Source organism: Mauremys reevesii, linkage group 2 (assembly GCF_016161935.1).
Source record: "Mauremys reevesii isolate NIE-2019 linkage group 2, ASM1616193v1, whole genome shotgun sequence".
Taxonomy (NCBI): domain Eukaryota; kingdom Metazoa; phylum Chordata; order Testudines; family Geoemydidae; genus Mauremys; species Mauremys reevesii.
The window spans coordinates 146,416,818-146,436,388 of NC_052624.1; the positions used below are offsets into that span (position 1 = coordinate 146,416,818).

At 48.7% G+C, this 19,571-nt stretch overlaps 1 protein-coding gene across 1 annotated transcript in view; it reads left to right on the forward strand.

Annotated features, from left to right (window-relative positions):
- Nucleotides 1–19,218, forward strand: part of LOC120398158 (pituitary homeobox 2-like) — a 45,043-nt gene extending 25,825 nt beyond the window's left edge. Inside the window, exons 2-3 of the mRNA XM_039525269.1 lie at nucleotides 17,121–17,335; nucleotides 18,454–19,218. Of these exons, the coding sequence (XP_039381203.1) occupies nucleotides 17,121–17,335; nucleotides 18,454–18,954 (716 nt within the window). The 3' untranslated portion in view covers nucleotides 18,955–19,218. The remainder of the gene's footprint in view (nucleotides 1–17,120; nucleotides 17,336–18,453) is intronic.
- The last annotated feature ends 353 nt before the right edge of the window (nucleotides 19,219–19,571 follow it).

Consider the following 19,571-nt stretch of genomic DNA (forward strand, 5'->3'; position numbering starts at 1 on the left):
CCGTAACAGGACAGCCGATTTTATTTCCTCAGGGCAGCAAGCAAGCAGCTGCCCACAGAACCTGAGGCGAGGCCTGCATGCCCCTTAGTCCCTGGCATGCGTGTCTCAGAACACAGGTAAGGGAGCATCATGACCTGCATGCATGCTGGATTCAGAGCCAAAGAGAAAGGGGTGCCCTCAGTACTAGAAACAGACAAGGTACAAAAGTGATTAATTACGTTCCATTTCAAACGACGTACCTGGGACCTTTTCTGGGTGAACGGGGAAGGGATAAAGGACTGGCTTTCGAGGTGTCACTTGCAGGAGCCACCTTCTGCAGAAGGCGAATGGAACAGCACTGCATGCCAGTGCATGGAACTGCTCTTCCGAGTCTGGGATTGTACAGAACCTCTGGGCCAGATTCATAAACCTGACTGACACGGGGCATTTGGTCTCTGAAGTGTATTTCATAACGAAATAATGAACCAAAGTGCTGTCAAACAACCGACTATCCAGTTTATCAACACAGCAGGATGCTGGAGGGAGCGAATCTGACTCCTGGCTGGAGCAGCAGCCACACAGATCAGACGAGGGGCCTGGTCCTGCCCAGGACTGGATACGCTCCACTCTCACTACAGCCAAAGGGATTTGAGGGTGCTTCGAGGTGCGCCCCTTGCTCCCACACCAGCAGTAAAGGCAGAGGACGTTCCCCTTGTTGGTGAGTTTCTGCCCCGTCTCACCACAGGGCTGAGCACTGGCAAGGAGCCAACTCCCAGCTGCTGTCCGTCCTCATGTCCCACTTCCCCAGCATGCCAAGAGCCTCCTTGATTGGCACCTGGTTTGCTCGCACTCAGCTGTCCCTGACACCCGACATACCTCCCCATCCCGCCTCCTTCCCAAGCACTCCCGCTTGCCTGGAAAAGGGAAATCAATGGGCAAGGGGGGGGGGGGGCGCAGGCTAAATTGCCAGGTCCAGGGAGCCAGATACCTTCTAACAAGCCTCACGTGGCGCTGGGGGGCGCGTGGGGTCAGGGAACCCGATCCCTCCGGCCAGTGGCTGGCGACACTCGGTTTATTTATTCGCTGGAGAGGGGCAGCGCTGTCTGTCAGATAACTGGCGGGCGTGGAGAGATCCCTGTGGATGGCTCACACCACCCGTGCCATGTCAGTCATCTGCTAATCCCCTCCCCCCGGCACATCAGCTCTGCGCCTGAGGCCCTCCTGGACCGGCAGCTGGCCCGCCGGATTCCTCTCCCAAGCTCTGGGCATTCCGTGAGGGCACTGCCCCGGAGCGGGGAGCATGTCGGCGCTGCTGCCCTCAGCAGGGCTCCCCGGCACTGAGCGTGGAGGTAAGGAGCAGCAGGGTGAGCCAAGGGACTTGCTCAGGGCTGGGGGACTGGGGCTGGGGCGAGAGCTCCTGGGTTTGGGGGTACTCTCTCCAGGCTGGGGGAGCAGTGCGGGTGTGTGGGGGGGAACATCGACGGGAGCCGTCTGTGTTTCAGTGTACAGAACGCTTGTTCCCACCCCCTCCCGCAGGGAGGTCAAGTCACCAGCACGCTCCTTGCTGGGCAGAATTCCCTCCTGCCGGTAACGTGGAGTGTTTGGTTTGCACTGCAGAGCTCCTGCTGCCTTCCCTTGGCCGGAACCCAGTGGGTTGTCTTGAAAGCCCCAACCCCACTCCAAGAGAAGCCCAACCCCTCCAGGTTTCATTTAATGCTGATGAGGCAGGCAAGGGGGCAAAGGAAACCTGCGAAACTGCAGGTTCACTGCATGGCTTGGACCACAGGGTGTAAATCAGCATCGCTCCATTTACAGCAGCTGAAGCTCTGGCCCCTGAGGCTGAGATTTCAATGGCGCCATTAGGCCTGTGACGACACATAACTCCTAGTGCACACTGTTAGCAAGGGGTTATGCCGGGAGACTCGTTCCTCTACATTGAGGGTGGGGGACGGCACCGTAGGCCAGGATAATTGTGCCCACACCAGGGGCTGTACAGGTACCCACAGCACTATAAAATCTCATCCCTAATGGGAATTGCCAATTTGGTACAGGCAAGCAGAATGGCAAAGGCAAAGGCTCCCCCCAGGCCGCACTTTGCCTTTGATCCCAAAGGCTGCGGGTTCAGCATGAATCCCCCGTCTTGGTGCTGCTGTGATGGGCTGTGAGCAGTGCTCAGGCTGGAGTAGTCGGGAGAAGAGGCACAGGGTTAATGTCACTCCCCCGGGAAAGCCAAGCGTTATTATTAGAGCAGCTTCAACGTTTTCCTTCGTCATTTCTTTCTGGCTTAAAACGAGTCCCTTTTCTAAATGACATTCATTGTGGAACATTTTAGTTTCATTTTAGTTTTGAGAATTTTTAAAAAATCTAGGAACATATTTAGGAAAAAAATGTTTTTCGTTCTTTTGCTCATTTTGCAGAAAATACACAACCAGCAGTCCTAGCAATTAGTAATAGTTTTAATAGAAAAAGAGCAGAACACAAATTTCTTGGGAAGTTCATCCTAAGGCCCCGATCTCCGCACATTTTTTCTGATCTCTGCACATTTTTTACTTTTCTTTTCAAAGCAAGGTCTGGAAAAGGCAGGCTTTTCCTCCGGATGCCCTCCCCGAAGGCAGATGTGCTGCATAAGCCAGGAGTTCCCTTAGTGGCTGCTGGGATGCTTTCATTCTGGCTTCAAAAACATTCCCCCCATCTAAATCCATCACAACCCAAGCAGACAGCATGCAGATAAAAAGGCTCCACTCCTTCCAGAGTCAGGGCTGGTGTGATGCTTCCCGGGGCTGTCCAGGGTTGTGGGGCACCTCACTGTTGTTAGTCATTGGCTGCGTGTGTGTGTTCTCTCTGCGTGCTGCACTGGCTCTGGCCAGATAGCCCGGACAGCAGGCTCCAAACACACTGCCCAATAAGACCACAAGACTTGGTTTTGTAGTGAAGGCACCCGGCCAGGTTTGTTGTCAGCGAAGCATGGTCCTGGCTCCCCAGCTCAATGTCTGCAGTTACACTAGCACAAGGATGCTCGTTGCAATGGACACAGCTTAGTGAATGGCAGGATTTTCCCTTCCCTGCCAGGCTGGCCAAAAACTCCCTCTGAAGCTCCTTTTTATACCCCGACACAAACAAGTTACGTGTTGCCCCTCTGACATGGTTAGTTACCACCCTTTTCCTTGTACATGTTGGTTTGCTCAAAACATCTCCATCCATCATACTGTCATCCAGACTTGGGGGGGGTGGGGTGGCGTGTCCTTGTATCATCTTCAGGGAGTGTGTTTACACCATGACCCTGTATCGGGGTGTTCTGGTACCACCCTTGTGGAATGTGTTTGCGTGAGCGTCCTGTGCCTAGCACGTCTCAGGAACGTGTGTGTGTTTGCAATGCCAGCCCTGTGCTTGCCAAGTTCTGTGAGCCTGACTCCTGCTCACAGCCTGGCTTTTCCTCACTTTGCTTTATATTAGCAGGACCTGACCACTACTTTAGTTCAGGCCTCAGGCCTCACACCGGGCCTCTGATACAAGGCCTCATCATGTCTCAGGCTCTCTTTCTACTATATTTCCCCACCTTTTGTCTTTTCATGGGGAGGATATTTGCCCGTCATCCCGTCATAACACATGGACTGAAGATGACCCAGTGGGCTAAACCCTGTTATGTGGTCACCTTACTTTACCATCCACACGTTCATGTCTCATCTGTCCGTTAGTCTGCACATTCCTTCTTACGACCGGTGGACAGATTTTATTTTCCAATTGTTTTTAGTCCCTTACGGTGGGCCTGGGAATGTTACCTCTTAAGTTGTCATGGGATAAAAGGGAAGGTCCTTTCATGGATTGAGAACTGGTTAAAGGACAGGGAACAAAGGGTAGGAATTAATGGTAAATTCTCAGAATGGACAGGGGTAACTAGTGGTGTTCCCCAAGGGTCAGTCCTAGGACCAATCCTATTCAACTTATTCATAAATGATCTGGAGAAAGGGGTAAACAGTGAGGTGGCAAAGTTTGCAGATGATACTAAACTGCTCAAGATAGTTAAGACCAAAGCAGACTGTGAAGAACTTCAAAAAGATCTCACAAAACTAAGTAATTGGGCAACAAAATGGCAAATGAAATGTAATGTGGATAAATGTAAAGTAATGCACATTGGAAAAAATAACCCCAACTATACATACAATATGATGGGGGTTAATTTAGCTACAACAAATCAGGAAAAAGATCTTGAAGTCATTGTGGATAGTTCTCTGAAGAAGTCCACGTAGTGTGCAGAGGCGGTCAAAAAAGCAAACACGATGTAAGAATCATTAAAAAGGGGATAGAGAATAAAACAGAGAATATATTATTGCCCTTATATAAATTGATGGTACGCCCACATCTTGAATACTGCGTACAGATGTGGTCTCCTCATCTCAAAAAAGATATACTGGCACTAGAAAAGGTTCAGAGAAGGGCAACTAAAATGATTAGGGGTTTGGAATGGGTCCCATATGAGGAGATATTAAAGAGTCTAGGACTTTTCAGCTTGGAAAAGAGGAGACTAAGGGGGGATATGATAGAGGGGATATGCTTCCTAGGGATATATAAAATCATGAGTGATATAGAGAAAGTAGATAAGGAAAAGTTATTTACTTATTCCCATAATACAAGAACTAGGGGTCACCAAATGAAATTAATAGGCAGCAGGTTTAAAACAAATAAAAGGAAGTTCTTCTTCACACAGAGCACAGTCAACTTGTGGAACTCCTTGCCTGAGGAGGTTGTGAAGGCTAGGACTATAAGAACATTTAAAAGAGAACTGGATAAATTCATGGAGGTTAAGTCCATTAATGGCTATTAGCCGGGATGGGTAAGGAATGGTGTCGCTAGACTCTGTCAGAGGGTGGAGATGGATGGCAGGAGAGAGATCACTTGATCATTACCTGTTAGGTTCACTCCCTCTGGGGCACCTGGCATTGGCCACTGTTGGTAGACATGATACTGGGCTGGATGGACCTTTGGTCTGACCCAGTACAGCCGTTCTTATGTTCTTATGTTAGGTCTGGGACTTTGACTGAGGAATGTAGTTTTATGATTGAGCCTTGGGGGCATTTCCAGATAATATATATGGACATGGTATAGTGTATAAGGGTATAGTGTGTATCTGTACATATGACGCCACATATTTAAACATCACAATCCATTTCCAAGCTGATGGTGTAGTCTGACCCTTTTACTTTGGTGCTGCAGATAGCAACACACTCCTAATAGGAGTCTCCTCACTAGCTGTGAGCAGACGTCAGGTTCAGCGCCTGTTCGCACCAGCCTCCGGCAGCACAAGTACAGCCTCCCAGGCTCCCGCTCTCTGTACGGGTAACGATAGGCACATCACAAACCCCCAGTCCCTTGAGCATGCCTCAAAAGTGCCCAGGCCCCGAGCCACTGCAGAACTCTCAGATCCGCTCTTCCCAAAGGAACAGCACACCCCAGCTTGCAAGACTCAGCTCAAGACCCCAACTCTACTTAACATACAGCACGGAGAGCCAGGTTTAGTGAAACCACAAATACATGTATTAGCAAAGAGCAGAGATTCAAGTGGTTGTGAGTAAGAATGTGGGAAACATAGAACACAAAATCATCACATGCTTCCTAGGGCCTAACTAACAAGACATTTCCCTGACTCCTACAGGATAGTTTATCCCAAGTTCTTTCCCCAGCATTTTCCACCACTTTGGCTGAGATCCCCCCTTCATAAGATCAAGCGCGCAGACAGCTTGTCCTCCCAGATGGAAGGAAGGAGGGTGTACCTCCATACCCCCTAGTGATACCCCCAAATGTTCATTGTCCTTCTCAATCGGGCTCTCCTCTGCTGGTTCACTTTTTCCTTAAATCTCTCTGCAAATTGCACAAGCCTTCATTAGCCCCAGCATAGACTGCCAAAGGAGGCCTGTTCTGAGCCACACAACCCTGGATTTACATGTGAACAGATGGACAGAGAAACATTTCTTGCCTGACAGAAAACCTGCTTTACACCTTTCTGGTGACCAGTTCTTAGTCACAGATTTGAAGAACACAATTTTTGAGTATATCCATAACTCCTTACACAACATCCATACGTACTTCCTGCAGTGGGTATGATGATCAGCATGACACAGGCTTTCCATAGAGACCTTACATGACATTCTTTTGGTGAACCTAGGGATCCCTGTCCCCCCGTAAAAACAATGAGGAGACCGGCAGCACCTTAAAGACTAACAGATGTATTTGGGCATAAGCTTTGCATTTGAAGAAGTGGGTTTTTTAACCATGAAAGCTTATACCCAAATAAAGCTGTTAGTCTTTAAGGTGCCACCGGACTCCTTGTTGTTTTTGTGGATACAGACTAACACGGCTACCCCCGATACTTGTCCCGCCATGTATTCCCGTGCCCACTGGCATCCAGAGGTCCTTGGGGCACAGCCCAATCCTGGTAGATCTTCCCAGAGACTGTTACACCAACTGGGAGCAGCTCCACCTGTGAGGGTTACCGGTGGTAGCATGTGTTCTCTTTGGTGGTACGAGCAAGCAGGACCACGCCCTAGAAATGGAGCACGGAACCAGCTGGGTATTAACGGAGACTGTATTGTTAACTGGCCCAATCCTGACATCTCCCTTTGTGTAGAATCCTCTCCTGGAGTCAGTGACTGGCTGGCTGGAGTGAGCGTTTCAGAACTGGGACCAGTAACACTAACTGTTAGAAACTCCCCAGGCAAGTCCCTTGGGACAAGCCAACAAACGGGCCGATGCTGCCCCCTTCACCCTTTTCTTCTCCTTTCTCTTGGGCCCTGCCCCTCACTGTAATTCTCCCTGAGGATACCTGGCTAGGCCTCCTGCTGCCGATAAGCCCTACCGCAGCTCCTTGGACACAGGCAAGCAAACTGTAGGATCGCTCCTCTGAACCACCCTAGCAAAGATGCTGCCCTTTGCAATGCCAAGTACCAGTGTTCTCGCCTGCCCAGATGGTGGTGGGAGATCCACTCTCTAGCTGATCAAGGCATAGGTGCCAAGCTAACGTGGGTTCCCCTGGCTTCCTACTCCTCCCTGCTCTTGCCACCCACCACCCAATGCCTGCTCAAGGACATGGCCTGAGCCCTGCAGAGCCAGGCCAGGAGATGAGGGCAGCTGCACGAAGTGCGGGAGAAGTGTTCTGCCTGTGGGCATTGTGCCCAGTGCTTGCAGCCCAACACAGCCCTGTGCTGAGACCCAGCTTGGTGAGATGGAGTGTTACCCCTCTGGAGTCAGTGGGGTTGCACCTGCTGACGGCAAGGCTGGTATAAGAGAAGACACCCTGTTTGCCCTGAGATATGGCCAAGGGACCCCCAGCAAGGGCTGGGTGGACACTTCAAGCAGCGCTCTGCCCATCTCCATCCCAGCCCTCTCATCTGGGGATCCCAAAGCACTCAAGCCCTCCCAGCCGACCACAGATAAGTTCATTCTACACTGGCCTGGGAGGTAGAGGCATCATTAGGGCTCCACCCCGTCCTGGCTGGGCTGAAAGATTGCCTGTAGTTTGCAAGCCCCTCAACTTGGGCTAAATTGAGAGCAAACCCACCCCCCTGCTAGGCTCCTCGGAGGAGGATATCTTTCTGCAGTGGGCAACTCTGCCATGTTTGCTTTGAGGATCATTTGAGCCCTAGACTTGGGATGGGAGAGTAACAAATCCCACAAAGAAAGCCACAGACAATCCAAGCCCTGTGATTTGCTGGATTATTATCAGCCATTTCACAACTAGGGAAACCGAGGCACAGAGAAGGGCAGGGACATGCCTGAGGTCATGGAGTGAGGCAGTAGCAGAACTGCAAACAGAACCCAGGAATTCTGAATCACAGCGTGCTGAGGTGGGCCTACAATCCTGATTCCCAGGACCCTGTTCCCACGAGAAAATCTGGCCTCCCTAAGTGTCATGCTCCTGTACCAGATGTGGACTGGCTACAGAGCTTGCTTATAAACCCCACCTATGTTCATCATAAGATCCTTTGATTCTCTGAATTCAGATGAATCTGCAGCTAGGCTCTTCCAAAGTCTCTCCGGTAGAGGTGTCTGTACACTGCATAGTACAGCATTGTCTCTTAAGTGGAATTGTACTGGATCTCCTTTCAAAAGTCCAATATCATGAAATCCTCTCTCAAGTTCTTCCACCTTTCTCACTAGGCCCATCATGGTGTCCATGCTGTGGCTGAGAAGGCTGTTGGTCTGTGGTTCTTTGATCATATACACTCTGAATTCATAGTTTTTGTCTTTGTAGGTTGTGTCTGTGATCAACTGGTCCATGTAATTCAGAATACCTCCCGGCAGGGGCGGCTCTAGCAATTTCGCCGCCCCAAGCACGGCGGCACGGCGCGGGGCGCTCTGCCTGTCGCCGGTCCCACGGCTCCGGTGGACCTCCTGCAGATGTGCCTGCGGAGGGTCCACTGGTCCCGCGGCTCCAGTGGACCTCCCGCAGGCACGCCTGCAGATGCTCCACCGAAGCCGTGGGACCAGCGGACCCTCCGCAGGCACGCCTGCGGGAGGTCCACCGGAGCCGCCTGCCGCCCTCCTGGCAACCGGCAGAGAGCCCCCCGCGGCATGCCGCCCCAAGCACGCGCTTGGCGTGCTGGGGCCTGGAGCCGCCCCTGTCTCCCAGGCAAGTCAGGGCTGTGTCAGGTGACTTCAGCTCTGGGAGCTGACTGTGACATCAACTCCTGAATCAGTTTTAAAGTCAATAGTCTTGCCATCGTTATTCAATTTCACTCTCCAGGCAGGCTCTGGTTGTAGAGCAGTTTTTAAACTAGGAGATGGGGGAAAGCCGACTGCTGCAGAGGAGCGTGTGGATCGGACACAGACTTCTCTTAGGGGAGAGTCTGATGATAGAGAATCTCCAGGTTACAGTCAGGAGCAGAGGAATGAGAAGTATAATGTAAGGGCCGGATCAGATGATAAACAGTCACATAAAAAAGAATCTGGCACATCAGAAAAAGGCAGGCTAATAAACAGGGACAAGTTTTTAAAGTGCTTGTACACAAATGCCAGAAGTCTAAATAATAAGATTGGTGAACTAGAGTGCCTTGTGATAAAGGAGGATATAGATATAATAGGCATCACAGAAACCTGGTGGACTGAGAGCAATCAATGGGACACAATCATTCCGGGGTACAAAATATATCGGAAGGACAGAACAGGCCGTGCAGGGGGAGGAGTGGCACTATATGTTAAAGAAAGTGTAGATTCAAATGAAGTAAAAATCTTAAGCGAATCCATAGGTTCCATAGAGTCTCTATGGATAAAAATTTCATGCTCTAGTAAAAATATAACAGTAGGGATCTATTATCGACCACCTGACCAGGACAGTAATAGTGATGATGAAATGCTAAGGGAAATTAGAGAGGCTATCAAAATTAAGAACCCAATAATAGTGGGGGATTTCAATTATCCCCATATTGACTGGGAACATTTCACTTCAGGACGAAATGCAGAGATAAAATTTCTCGATACTTTAAATGACTGCTTCATGGAGCAGCTGGTACGGGAACCCACAAGGGGAGAGGCGACTCTAGATTTAATCCTGAGTGGAGCGCAGGAGCTGGTCCAAGAGGTAACTATAGCAGGACCACTTGGAAATAGTGACCATAATACAATAGCATTCAGCATCCCTGTGGTGGGAAGAACATCTCAACTGCCTAACACTGTGGCCTTTAATTTCAAAAGGGGGAACTATACAAAAATGAGGGGGTTAGTTAGACAAAAGTTAAAAGGTACAGTGACTAAAGTGAAATCCTGCAAGTTCGTGGGCCCTTTTAAAGACACCACAATCGAGGCCCAACTTCAATGTATACCCCAAATTAAGAAAAACAGTAAAAGAACTAAAAAAGAGCCACCGTGGCTTAACAACCATGTAAAAGAAGCAGTGAGAGATAAAAAGACTTCCTTTAAAAAGTGGAAGTCAAATCCTAGTGAGGCAAATAGAAAGGAGCACAAACACTGCCAACTTAAGTGCAAGAGTGTAATAAGAAAAGCCAAAGAGGAGTTTGAAGAACGGCTAGCCAAAAACTCCAAAGGTAATAACAAAATGTTTTTTAAGTACATCAGAAGCAGGAAGCCTGCTAAACAACCAGTGGGGCCCCTTGACGATGAAAATACAAAAGGAGCGCTTAAAGATGATAAAGTCATTGCGGAGAAACTAAATGGATTCTTTGCTTCAGTCTTCACGGCTGAGGATGTTAGGGAGATTCCCAAACCTGAGCTGGCTTTTGTAGGTGACAAATCTGAGGAACTGTCACAGATTGAAGTATCACTAGAGGAGGTTTTGGAATTAATTGATAAACTCAACATTAACAAGTCACGGGACCAGATGGCATTCACCCAAGAGTTCTGAAAGAACTCAAATGTGAAGTTGCAGAACTATTAACTAAGGTTTGTAACCTGTCCTTTAAATCGGCTTCGGTACCCAATGACTGGAAGTTAGCTAATGTAACGCCAATATTTAAAAAGGGCTCTAGGGGTGATCCTGGCAATTACAGACCGGTAAGTCTAACGTCGGTACCGGGCAAATTAGTTGAAACAATAGTAAAGAATAAAATTGTCAGACACATAGAAAAACATAAACTCTTGAGCAATAGTCAACATGGTTTCTGTAAAGGAAATCGTGTCTTACTAATCTATTAGAGTTCTTTGAAGGGTCAACAAACATGTGGACAAGGGGATCCGGTGGACATAGTGTACTTAGATTTCCAGAAAGCCTTTGACAAGGTCCCTCACCAAAGGCTCTTACGTAAATTAAGCTGTCATGGGATAAAGGAAAGGTCCTTTCATGGATTGAGAACTGGTTAAAGGACAGGGAACAAAGGGTAGGAATTAATGGTAAATTCTCAGAATGGAGAGGGTAACTAGTGGTGTTCCCAAGGGTCAGTCCTAGGACCAATCCTATTCAATTTATTCATAAATGATCTGGAGAAAGGGGTAAACAGTGAAGTGGCAAAGTTTGCAGATGATACTAAACTACTCAAGATAGTTAAGACCAAAGCAGATTGTGAAGAACTTCAAAAAGATCTCACAAAACTAAGTGATTGGGCAACAAAATGGCAAATGAAATTTAATGTGGATAAATGTAAAGTAATGCACATTGAAAAAATAACCCCAACTATACATACAACATGATGGGGGCTAATTTAGCTACAACGAGTCAGGAATAAGATCTTGGAGTTATCTTGGATATTTCTCTGATGATGTCCACGCAGTGTGCAGAGGCAGTTAAAAAGCAAACAGGATGTTAGGAATCATTAAAAGGGGATAGAGAATAAGACTGAGAATATATTATTGCCCTTATATAAATCCATGGTACGCCCACATCTCGAATACTGTGTACAGATGTGGTCTCCTCACCTCAAAAAGATATTCTAGCACTAGAAAAGGTTCAGAAAGAGCAACTAAAATGATTAGGGGTTTAGAGAGGGTCCATATGAGGAAAGATTAAAGAGGCTAGGACTCTTCAGTTTGGAAAAGAGAAGACTAAGGGGGGACATGATAGAGGTATATAAAATCATGAGTGATGTTGAGAAAGTGGATAAGGAAAAGTTATTTACTTATTCCCATAATACAAGAACTAGGGGTCACCAAATGAAATTAATAGGCAGCAGGTTTAAAACAAATAAAAGGAAGTTCTTCTTCACGCAGCGCACAGTCAACTTGTGGAACTCCTTACCTGAGGAGGTTGTGAAGGCTAGGACTATAACAATGTTTAAAAGGGGACTGGATAAATTCATGGTGGCTAAGTCCATAAATGGCTATTAGCCAGGATGGGTAAGAATGGTGTCCCTAGCCTCTGTTCGTCAGAGGATGGAGATGGATGGCAGGAGAGAGATCACTTGATCATTGCCTGTTAGGTTCACTCCCTCAGGGGCACCTGGCATTGGCCACTGTCGGTAGACAGATACTGGGCTAGATGGACCTTTGGTCTGACCCGGTACGGCCTTTCTTATGTTCTTATGTTCTTATGCTCTATGGCATCACCAGAGACAAATCCCAGAAATAATGGCTCTTCATTGTCTGTAAGAACATAATAAGAACATAAGAACGTCCGTACCGGGTCAGACCAAAGGTCCATCTAGCCCAGTATTTGTTCCCTGTCTTTTAGCCAGTTCTCAGTCCATGAAAGGACCTTCCCTTTTATCCCATGACAGCTTAATTTACGTAACAGCCTTTGGTGAGGGACCTTGTCAAAGGCTTTCTGGAAATCTAAGTACACTATGTCCACTGGATCCCCCTTATCCACATGTTTGTTGACCCCTTCAAAGAACTCTAATAGATTAGTAAGACACAATTTCTCTTTACAGAAACCATGTTGACTATTGCTCAAGAGTTTATGTTTTTCTATGTGTCTGACAATTTTATTCTTAACTATTGTTTCGACTAATTTGCCCGGTACCGACGTTAGACTTACCGGTCTCTAATTGCTGGGATCACCTCTAGAGGCCTTTTTAAATATTGGCATTACATTAGCTAACTTCCAGTCATTGGGTACCAAAGCCGATTTAAAGGACAGGTTACAAACCTTAGTTAATAGTTCCGCAACTTCACATTTGAGTTCTTTCAGAACTCTTGAGTGAATGCCATCGGGTCCCAGTGACTTGTTAATGTTCAGTTTATCAATTAATTCCATAACCTCCTCTAGTGACACTTCAATCTGTGACAGTTCCTCAGATTTGTCACCTACAAAAGCCAGCTCAGGTTTGGGACTCTCCCTAACATCCTCAGCCATGAAGACTGAAGCAAAGAATCCATTTAGTTTCTCCGCAATGACTTTATCGTCTTTAAGCGCTCCTTTTGTATTTCGATCGTCAAGGGGCCCCACTGGTTGTTTAGCAGGCTTCCTGCTTCTGATGTACTTAAAAAACATTTTGTTATTACCTTTGGAGTTTTTGGCTAGCCGTTCTTCGAACTCCTCTTTGGCTTTTCTTATTACACTCTTGCACTTGAGTTGGCAGTGTTTGTGCTCCTTTCTATTTGCCTCACTCGGATTTGACTTCCACTTTTTAAAGGAAGTCTTTTTATCTCTCACTGCTTCTTTTACATGGTTGTTAAGCCATGGTGGTTCTTTTTTAGTTCTTTTACTGTGTTTCTTAATTTGGGGTATACATTGAAGTTGGGCCTCTATTATGGTGTCTTTAAAAAGCGCCCATGCAGCTTGCAGAGATTTCACTTTAGTCACTGCACCTTTTAACTTTTGTTTAACTAACCCCCTCATTTTTGTATAGTTCCCTCTTTTGAAATTAAATGCCACAGTGTTGGTCTGTTGAGATGTTCTTCCCACTGTAATATGAGTCAACTCCGTGACTGCTTTCACACAGCAAACAACTACAAAATGTCCATGTTTCATGTATTTATTACACTGTTTGCCTCTGGCTGAACATGCATCATCTCTTGGGATATGACTTTTTCCACACCTTGTGCATGTAGGCTGGAATTGGTCCCTCTTTGCCTGGAAGTTCTCCCTCCTTGCCTCAGGGGTTTTATGATCTTGACTTTTAACATTCAAGTGTCTGTTTGTAGTTTCTCAGCTTGTTTCAGATTTTCAAGTTGCTCCTGCCCTTTGTTCTGTTTGACTAATTCTGACTGCTTTGCTACCTGCATAGCTGTATGTAGGGTTAAATCTCTCTTCAACTGTAACTGCTGTGAAATACCCAGCCTGTCACCAATATTTTCATGTTTTGCATTCCCAGAATCACAGTTTTCAGCCAATGTATGCAGAGCTCTTATAAAACATTCAACATTTCCCCCTCATTCTTGAATTCGCTGGTGAAAACACGCGCTTTCACAAACCCCATTTATCTGAGGTATAAATTATGCATCAAACATAGCCAGAACCCTTTCACAGTCATCTTTGTGACTTGTGTCCTCAGTAAAGTCAAACCATTTAAAGATAGGGTCTGCCTGCTTCCCCATAGCATATGCTAAAGATGATACCGCTATATCCAGTTTCTTTGTGGAGTTGAATAGCAGTGCTAAATCTTGCAAAATATTGTTTCCAGTCTGTCCCTTCTGAAGGTTTGTCGAAGCTGATGTTCTTGGGGCCACTGAAGAGGGGCGTTGAAGGCATGCTGATGAGATCCTGCAACCTTTGTTGCTTTGTTCCTTCTGTTTGCAACCTTTGTTGCTGTTTTCCTGCTATTTGTGTTCTTAGTTTACTCCTGACACCATGTCATAGTCCTGTACCAGATATGGACTGGCTACAGAGCTTGCTTGTACACACCACATGTGTTCATCATAAGATCCTTTAATGCTGTGCCAGGCATGTCTGAGGCTCATTTAAATGAGGTCTTTTACACACATTGCCACCTAGTGGTTGAACAGTATAACACAGTTTAGCATTCCACTACACCAGGAGCCTTTGCACATGTGGGCAGCCTGCCTGCAGGACCGCTGGCTCACCTGCCCTGTCACTCAGCCAGAGAAGGGCCACTTCATGGCTTCAAACCACCCTCATTCTGGAAATGATCAGTCTGTGGAGCATGTAGGGAAGCCAGTAGGTTGAGAGCTGGAGGAAACCCCAAGTCCCTGCAAAGCTAGATCCATCCATTCTATTGGCAGGGAATCTCTCTCTCTGTCTAGATTAATAGCATTTAAGGACAGCGGGTGCAGTGACCCAGCTAGGCTCGGTGGTGTTAACGGGGAGGCGAGGCAGAGGCAAACCAAGACAAAAGGGGTGGTTTTAAAGTTTTCGAACTTTATAAGGGAAAAACCCCAAATTGTACGAGGAGGATAAATAATGTAGAACATTCCCAACGACTCCCTACATAAAATAATAAACTCTCGGTTACCAACTCAGTAACCTTTGTGAGCGTGTACACACTGAGCAGCTAGTGCCAAACACACTGGTACTAACAAGAACAAGAGATTACTCAGCAAAATAGACTGTATCACTTCAGAGAAGAATCAGCTTTTCCTCTCCTTGGCCGTAGCTCCAGCGCCACTCTTGCCGTCCTGCTCTTTGCTTCTCTTCGCCATGACGTGCTCCTTAGATTCAAGGGTCTTGGGGTTGTACCTCTTTGCAGTGAGTTCATCCATGAGCAGGGCTTTGTCATCTACTGCGCACTCGTTTGTCCACTAGGCACCTTTGGTCTGTCAACAGCTTTTCAAACGGTCGTTCTCTCTGTTCATGGACTTAGGTCCTCTCTGGGTGGGCATCTTTTTTACTGGTTTTAGGACCTGTTTATATCTAACAGCTTTTTGATCAATTTCCTTTTTCACCAATTTCAGGGTTTTTCCTGGATACTCTCCCTGGTGCGTCTGTAGATTTTATTTCCTTCTACTTCCTTTCTCTCACCGTGCTGCTCACATGCCCAGGTCTGTTTTTTTCTGCTTCTCCTGACCTGAAACTTTCCCTGTTTTCCTTCTTTCCTCCTTCTCACTTCCCATGCCCTACTCTAGTCTCCTGCTCATCTTGTATTTGATCACCTCACCTCCAATCCACACTCTGGTTCGTCCACTAGCTCACCAGCTTGATTCTTCGCCCCCTCTTCAGCTTAAGCTGCCCTCACTGGCTGTCTCTCTCCCCAGGACAGCACACTGGTGCTGCTGCATCACCGCTGCAGCAGGTGCCAGTGCCAGGGTGAGGCTTGCTACAAAGGGACCATTAAATCATCCAGTCTGCCCCCATATAGCACAGGCCAGAGAATGTCCCCCTGGCACCCCTGAACTCAGCCCAATGACATGTGTTTGACTGACACATCTTGCAGAAAGGCAGACAGGCTTCCATCAGGAGCCGGAGTTCATTCCTCCTCACTCTTAACAATTGGTGCCTTTTCTAATTGGAATGTGTCTGGCTTCAGCTTCCACCCACTGGGTCTTGCTCTGCCTTTCTCAGCCCAACGAAAGAGCCTTTTAGTGCCTGGTATTTCACCCCCATCTACATATACGCTGTAATCAAGTCACCTCTCAATCTTCTTTTTGATATAATTCTTCCATCCCTGCAGTGTCTGATTTCGAAGCTGCTGGCTTCCAAGCTCTCCTGCCCTGTGTCCTCTGTGCGTTAGAGAGCTGGCCACGTTGTCAAATGATTTTAAAAAGGAATCCCAATTAATTGCAAACTTAAAAAAACAGTCACGGTTAATCACAGTTTTAATTGCACTGTTAAACAATAACAGAACATCAATTCCAATTCAGCATGGAACACGTCCTCTGGAATGGGGATCGAAGCATGACAGGGCATGCAAATGTTTAGCATATCTGGCTCGTAAATACCTTGCAACAATGGCTATAACAGTGCCAGGTGAAGGCCTGTTCTGACTTTCAGGTGACATTGTAAATAAGAAGCAGGCAGCATTATCTCCCATAAATGTAAACAAACTAGTTTGTCTCAGCGATTGGCTGAACAAGAAGTAGGACTGAGTGGACTTGCAGGCTCTAAAGTTTTAAGTTGTTTTGTTTTTGAGTGCAGCTATGTAAAAAAATAATAATTCTACATTTGTAAGTTGCAGGTTCACGATAAAGAGATTGCACTACAGAATTTGCATGAGGTGAATTGAAAAATACCGTATCTTTTTTTTAACTGTGCAAATATTTATAATTAATATAAAGTGAGCGCTACACACTTTGCATCCTCTGTTGTAATTGAAATCAATATATTTGAAAAGGTAGAAAAACATCCAAAAATATTAATAATCCATTTCAATTGGGGTCGTATTTTGGTTTAACAGTGCAATGAAAACCGCTATTAATCGCGACTATGTTTTTAATCTAGTTAATTGGTTTTGCATTAATTGCTTGAGGTAACTGCGATTAATTGACAGACCTGGCTATAACTTCTTTCTGGGGGGGGGGGGGTGTGCCTGTCCCTGCCTCTGGGAGCGGGAGGTTGACCCAGGAGAAGGCTCAACCCAGCTCTCAGACTCATTCCATAACCACAAGCCCCGCTCTCTTCTCCGAAGCCTCTGCTGGCCTGAGTGAGCCCTGCTGTCTTGGCAGAGAAGGACACTCCAGTGCTGTATGTGCTAATGGAACCCAGGGATGCGTGACATGTCCCCTGTGGGCCCATCCCCAGTGGCCTGGGATCTGTGACAGCACTCCAGGCTCCTTGGTTCATGCTGCAGGGCCTCCTGTGTTTAGCTTTGGGCTCGCCCACATGGTGGTTCTCCCACTGAACCCCTCCTCCCCGCGGCTTTCTGCAGCAGAGAATGGGGAGAACTCGCGGTACAAGTCATCCGGCTCCAGCGGCGAAGAGGAGCTGAACCCAGGCAAGAAGAAGCTGCGGAGGCAAAGGACTCACTTCACCAGCCAGCAGCTGCAGGAGCTGGAGGCCACCTTCCAGCGCAACCGCTACCCAGACATGAGCACCAGGGAGGAGATCGCAGGCTGGACCAACCTGGCAGAACCCAGGATCAGGGTAAGCAGGTGCCTCCTCAGATACTCCAGTAGGGGGCAGTCCAGGCCTGATGGGCTGCAATGGCTCAGCCTATGGTCTGCCTTCCCCTCCAACTGTAGCTTTTACAGTGCGGGGCCTTCAGATGAGTGGGGTTTGTGTGAGAGCCTCCAGAGGAGCGCGGCAGCACAGAATTCCAGTCATATGCTGAAGAAGTCGCTCCATTAGCTGGTAGCAATAGTAGACCATTGTCCTCTGGCAGGTCCTCCACTACAGAAGCATACAGTGCACATTGTGCCAGTATGTTACAAGTGCCGATGGCAGGGCCAGGAACCCTTTGCTGTACAGGCCTGGTAATGGTGGGAAGAGGACGTCTCTCAGCAACTCCTGTCGAGTCAGGAAGCAATTCCTATCCACGTCACCTGGGGCTCGAGTGGAATGCAGGGGCAGCCCTTTGACTCCTGCCATGCTGCCATAATCCCTCTGGTGCCACAGAGCTTGGGCTTTCCCTGCCCTGTGTGCAGCTTGGAGGGCTTGCATGGGCAGAGACTGGCAAAGCTCATCACAGGGGCTGAGTGAGTCTGTGGGTTTGGGACAGACCCCCGTACTGGGGCATAGGAATTCGTCACAGAGGGAGACAAAACTGCCAGGGTCATTCCAGGTGCTGGGGTGACTAGGGCTGCTGTTTGGGCCAGTTTCAGACCTGGTGTGAGCCGGTGCAGCTCCACTGAGCTCAGAAAGTTGGTACCAGGTTGGATGGGGCCCCATAGTGCTGAGAAGATGCCAGCTTGGCATCCCTAGAGCCTTATTCTCCGAGCCGGGACCATGTCTGCAATGCCCGGGCAAGCCCCATGCTTGTACTGGAGACAGGGATTCAGCCTCTAGGGGTCGTTCAGTCCCTGGCCCCTCTGCCAACTGGGGAAGGAGGGTGCTTTGGGGGATGTGGGCTCACCTGCTAGCAGCAGGGACGAGCCCCACCAAACAGCCCCCAGCTGGGGATGCCCAGGAGTCTCTCCTGGCTGAGGCAGGGATGGCACAAGCTGCTGAGAAGTGGGAGGCAGGTTGACTAGCTGCAATGCTGGCTGCTGTGCCACTGAGCTCAAAGCAGGCTTGTCTCCCCTCCCCACTCTCTCTCTCTGAAGGTCTGGTTTAAGAACCGCAGAGCCAAGTGGCGGAAGAAGGAGCGGCACCTGCAGACTGAGCTGTGCAAGGGGGGCTTTGGCCCCCAGCTGAACGCTCTGCCCAGGGGCCCGTATGAAGACCTCTACCCCAGCTACTCCTACAACAGCTGGGCCCCCAAGGGCTTCCAGGCCAGCCCCCTCCCCGGCAAAGGTTTCCAGCTCTTCAGTGCTGTGGATTTCAATTCCTTCTCCCCACAAGCCATGTTCCCAGGGGTGGCAACAGCCTCCATGCCCAGGGTCCCGGCCCTGGAGAACTTCAACAGCCTGGCTGGCCCCGCCAGGTCTCCCGCCCCCACCTGTGGACCCGAAGCTTCGCCTTACATGTACAGGGACCCCTGCAACGCAAGCCTGGCAGGGGTGAGACTCCGGGCAAAGCAGCCCCAGCCCCTTGGCCTCGAGGTCCTGCCACGCCCAGCTACAAGCCCCAGCTCCTGCCAGTACACACTGGACAGGCCCATATGAAGGGGACCCCAGAGCACCGGTACCAGCCCCCTCTCCAGACCGTACAGAGGGGTGGAGGGTTCTCTCACCAAGGACAGTGTGGAGGGAGGGGGGTTCCCCAGTTCTGGGACAGTGCCCTCCACCGCGCCAGAGCTGCCCTCAAAGCCCATGCACCCCACCTCCCTCTGCCAGTGCCTAGCTCAGGGAGCCCAGGGGTTGCCAAAGGCTATGAGCAGCCCCAAAGATTGTGGCTTAGCCCAAGACCTGTAGATCTGGCCCCAGACAAAGCTCACTGCAGGCAAAGTGCAGCAATTTGGGTTACATTACTGCGGAAAGCGCCATCTCAGATCCCAAACAAGTAACAGACTCTTGGGAGGAGACAAAGCCCCCTGTGAGGGAAGTGGAGGAGGGGAAACCTGGAGAGGCCTGGACACAGGGCTCTGGGACTAGCCTGCTCAGCAGGCACAGGGTAGGGCATGAAGCTGTTCTGACTGAGTTCTGCACTTGGTGGCATTATGATCTCCAGCTCTTGCCAACGAAACAGAGACTCCGGAGCTCAGGCTGTGGCTAGAGCAGGGAGCTCGACGAATTCTGTTCCCCGCGCTGGAAGGCAGTGCCAGAGGGTGAGCCGAGGAGAG